The 4,913-nt window shown below is 35.8% G+C and overlaps 1 protein-coding gene across 3 annotated transcripts; it reads left to right on the forward strand.

Moving 5' to 3' along the window:
- The first annotated feature begins 940 nt into the window (after positions 1–940).
- LOC124840672 (rust resistance kinase Lr10-like) lies at positions 941–4,282 on the forward strand. Of its 3 annotated transcripts, XM_088110234.1 has the most exons (5): positions 1,076–1,212; positions 1,323–1,838; positions 1,969–2,022; positions 2,558–2,581; positions 2,680–4,282. In XM_088110234.1, exons 2-5 carry the CDS (start codon positions 1,364–1,366, stop codon positions 3,915–3,917), a joined length of 1,791 nt encoding a protein of 596 aa, XP_087966360.1. In that variant the 5' UTR covers positions 1,076–1,212; positions 1,323–1,363; the 3' UTR covers positions 3,918–4,282. The 3 variants fall into 3 exon arrangements, with proteins under 3 accessions (XP_087966359.1, XP_087966361.1, XP_087966360.1); XM_088110233.1 differs by having other exon boundaries at positions 941–1,838; XM_088110235.1 differs by lacking the exons at positions 1,969–2,022; positions 2,558–2,581 and adding an exon at positions 1,886–1,913 and having other exon boundaries at positions 941–1,835; positions 2,633–4,282.
- The last annotated feature ends 631 nt before the right edge of the window (positions 4,283–4,913 follow it).

Genomic DNA, 4,913 nt, shown 5'->3' on the forward strand with positions numbered 1-4,913 from the left:
GTCATAGGACATTGCACAATCACATCTCTACGAATATCCTTATTCAAGCCACTTATAAAGCATTGTAATAAAGCCTCAGCCGAAAGTCCCTTAGATCTATTAGCCAATGCCATAAATCGGAGATAATACTCAGAAACACTACCAAATTGTTATAGTTTAAACAACTCCTATGTTGGGCAATCAAACAAAGACAGACCCAACTGAGATTCAAGTGTTGTAGTAAGCTCAGTCCAAGAGCAAATCGCATTAAGCCTTTGCAACATTTGAAACCATGGGACCACATCTTTCTCAAAATGAATAGCTGCAATATCCACAACAAATCATCATAACTTGCTTTCTACATCTAGTCCAAACGGCCAGTAGTGGGCTTCTGCAACTGAGTCACAACTTGTTGTTGGGCAATATCGCGGTCATGTTCTGCTTGATCGCGTAGTTCCAGCAGAATCATCAATCGCGTAAGTTCTTCCCCTCGATTCATAACTTGATTTTGCAAGTCCTATAGAATGCTATTTTCAGCCGTTTGACGTCAATGAAAACGCCAATGAAACAGTGTATATATAATCTGTTATATTCTTTCTCCAAATAAACTCAATGTTCTTTCAACAAACACATAGTATGCAATTCTATACTGTAAATAACTAAAGCTGTAAAAATTGTTCTCCAGCACCGAAGAAAAAAAAACGGAATCTCCAGACCAAATCACGTCCTTCCTGTCACACCTAAAACATAGGAAGAAAATCAGAGAGGGTTGTTCATACCAATATCATGCCACCTCATTCCTCAAAATCTCGTAAATAAATATTCTTCTGCCCAATACGTTTTGTTCTTCTCATTCCAAGGGTTTGTTGGTCTTTTTATTTGAAATATGGAGGTGCAGGAAGCAAGTACAGAGGTATATTTAGACGAAGCATCCCATAATCACTTTGAAAATTCAACCAGTGATCGTACGTTATTAGTTGATTTTGGTGAATTATTTAACTGTGATATGTCCCATTTACACGACCAGAAGAGGTCAACAATGGTGGTCTTATCTTCCTTTTGGTGTTCTGCACAATCAGTGATGGCCTGTGTGGCTATCATTATTGTGCTATTCCAGCAAACTCACGGTGCCCAGGATCGTCCATTATGTGCTGCTTCTTCGTGTGGAAAAATTCGCAACATAACTTACCCTTTCCGACTCAAAGGCGATTCACCTGGTTGCGGCCTCCCAAGGTACGAATTAGATTGCGTAAACAATGTGACCGTGTTCACCTTGTTTTCAGGGAAATACCATGTGCAGAATATCGATTACGAGACATTCAAGATCCAATTGACTGATGCAGGTGTTGTGGAGGACACTGCTTGCTCCATTCCTCGCTATTTCATGTTTTCACAGAACTTCACTTACGTTGGTAGTTCTGACAATTATGCGACTGATCCGCTAACTATCTGGAATGGGAATGGGCTTCCTGATACTCCTCCGTCTATAGCGTTTCTAAACTGTACTGATCCAGTAACCGATGATCCTCGATACGTGGAAGTGAATGGCATGCTTTGTGATTCTAGAGGTCATGTCTATGCTGTTCTTCATTCCAGTGAATTCAAAATGAGGGACATCAAGGTTGGGTGCCATTTAATAGTTGCTACCTTTGCAAACTGGAACAATGGCACCAACGTTTCGTATGTTGATATCCACGAGTGGCTGCATGATGGGTTTTGGTTGTCTTGGGCACTAGTTAAATGTATAGACCAATGTGGAAAGGGTGTGGCATGCTCCATCAATCAAACTACGAATCAAATCGGATGTTATCAGAACTATTGCCATGTTATGCAGTTTGACTTTGGAGAAGGAAAGTGCGGTGAGAAAAAATTCTTCTACCGCAATTTTTCTTTCCCTTTTATCGAGTACCAATTTTAGTGAAACGTGTTGTACAAACAAATAGCTTTAATCTTTACAATATATGCTAATGTTTTCTTTTCCTGTTCTAGGCATTCAGCACCATATTTTTGAATACGTAGTTGGAATTCCTATCTATATAGCACGTAAGAGCTTTCTCCCATATCTTTGTCCTTTCAATTACTAGTGTACTGACTACTTAAAGTTAATCTATATTTTGACTGATTAGTAAGCTGTACAATTTCTGTACGATTCATTCTGATAACCTGCAAGTTGTGCATCAAAGTTGATAAATTTTGAAACGCATATCGTTCTGTACTCTAACTCAACAAGTAGTTGACAGGAGTTTCTAAACAAAAAGCCTTAAAGGGATGTTCAATGGGATTTCCGTTATACGTTCACGATATTCTCCAAATTTATTTCAACATTAATCTAGATGTATCTGTTTGAAAAGGGTGTTTTGGGAAAGGACCAGGAAATGGATCCCTCAAAACATCATACAAATGACAAACCAAGAAGTTATTTGAATGCATTTCATGACGCTAGAAATGCATAGGATGGATCCTTAGGATGAACGTTCTCTGAAAAAAACGTATGTTTATTTATAATATGTATCTAAAGTATCCTTAAAATACTGAGTGTTCTTTTGTTTTGATGCTATTATATTGCGTTATTTTGCAGGTTATTTTGAATTCGCCATAATGGGTAATGCCTTGTCAACTGATTTCATATTTGAATAAACTTACTGATTACACTAACCATGGTTTATTGCCTTACTCATTCCATGAAATTTATATGCACAGGACTAATCTATAGAATAACACGTCTACATTACTTTTCGAAATGGCAAGTGGAAGGAGATCTCATTTTGGTAGCCCCTATTCTAATATTTGTGGCAGCCAGGTTTCTATTTGGATTCGCACTTTTGCTTGCACTATTTATCTATACGTGGCGACGTAGGCATTATTCAATGTATGAAAACATTGAAACGTTTTTGCTACACAATAATCTAAATCCTATTAGGTACGGATATAGAGAAATTAAGAAAATGAGCAGAGATTTCAAAGTTAAATTGGGTGAAGGAGGTTTTGGATCTGTATACAAAGGAAAACTTCAAAGTGGACCAGAAATAGCCATAAAGATGTTGAAAAAAACGAAAGCTGATGGAGAAGAGTTCATTAATGAAGTGGCTAGTATTGGAAGAATACATCATGTAAATGTGGTACATCTTATTGGATATTGTGCTGAAGGAGAAAATCGTGCTCTGGTTTATGAATACATGACAAATGGTTCGTTGGATAAACACATCTTCTCCAAAAAGGAAAGTGTCCCTTTAAGTCATGAGAAAACATATGAAATATCTCTTGGCATAGCTCGTGGGATTGCTTATCTTCATCAAGGCTGTGATGTGCAAATTCTACATTTTGACATTAAGCCTCATAATATTCTTCTGGATGATAACTTCACTCCAAAGGTTTCAGATTTCGGACTTGCAAAGTTGTATCCTGTTAAAGATACGTCTATTGCTTTAACTAAAGCTAGAGGAACTTTGGGTTACATGGCTCCAGAATTATTCTACAATAATATTGGTGGAGTATCAAATAAGGCTGATGTATATAGTTTTGGGATGCTTTTGATGGAAATAGGAAGTAGGAGAAGGAACTCAAATCCTCATGCAGAAGATTCAAGCCAACAGTACTTTCCCTTTTGGATCTATGATCAAATTAAAGATGAAAAAGATACTCAAATAGAAGATGCCTCAGAAGAGGATAAGATTTTGGTGAAAAGAATGTATGTAGTTGCGCTTTGGTGTATACAATTGAATCCAAATGACCGTCCTTCAATGAAGAGAGTTGTGGATATGTTGGAAGAAAGAGTTGAAAGTCTTGAAATGCCTCCTAAGCCTGTTTATTATCCCCATGAAACAATTGAACATGATCGCGGAGAGGACTCAAACCAAGCATCATGGAGTGGTTCAACCAGTTCTAGCAATAATCTTGGCAAAACTAACACTAATCATCCATGGCAGAGCGATGCTTAACGGACAAAGGTTAACATTTCATATTAAGTATGCAGAGGATCGCAAAAAAATTGCATAGAAAGGCTCCCAAGAGGTTCCAGTGTTGGGAAATCCGGTTTTAGCATTTTCATCTGCTTTTATGTGAAATACTGGCTTTCTTCAATATCTCAACATAAATTGTGACAACTGGTTTCTCTATGTTTAGGAGAATGGTGGACCTTTATCCTATTGGCATAAATATTTAATCCGTCTTTGTAGTAGTATAAAAAGAACATGGTTGTAAATCCGTCTTTGTAGTAGTATAAAAAGAACATTTGTAGTAATATAAAAATATGCAATATTGTTTTAAAATTGGTTACTTAATAATTAAAACATTTTTATTTGAATTTATTGTGTTCTGTATCAATTTTACTATCCATGTATAAGTTTAGTTGAAACATCCATTGCTTAATCTAGATGACAGAGAAATCAGATTCATTAAGTCACTATTAGGCGTATTTACTTATGATATGAAAAAGAAAAACGTCTCCATTATTACGATAAAACTAAGTTAAAGGACTAAAAAACAAATTTAAAAAGAATAAGTTAAAAGAGTTCAAACAAAAGTTTATAATTTATTAGGTATTTATTCACAAAATAATTTAGTAAATATTAAAAATAAAAATAAAAGTATATAAGAAACTTAAAATTTATTTACAACTATTATTGCATTTTAGATTTCCTAATTTAATTGAGTACTTAAAGTTTTAGGTCTATTATAGATATATGCATTATACCATAACTTATTCTAAACCTAAATAGTATAGAACTCATGGCTTTAAAGAGCACTAGTAAAAAAAGTAGATTCTAATGCGCCATATAGGCTTCGGTTATGCAAAACCCGAAGCGTAAAAGGTTATATACCTCGGTTACACCTTGACTTGAGGCAGAACGGTGATATTGCCTCAGTTAGAAGAAGACCCGAGACCTATACCTCCACTTTTTGTCTGACAACTTTTTGAAAAGGCCCTATTGCCT

Source organism: Vigna umbellata, chromosome 3, assembly GCF_029865625.1.
Source record: "Vigna umbellata cultivar VRB3 chromosome 3, Vumbellata_1.0, whole genome shotgun sequence".
NCBI classification, from domain to species: domain Eukaryota; kingdom Viridiplantae; phylum Streptophyta; class Magnoliopsida; order Fabales; family Fabaceae; genus Vigna; species Vigna umbellata.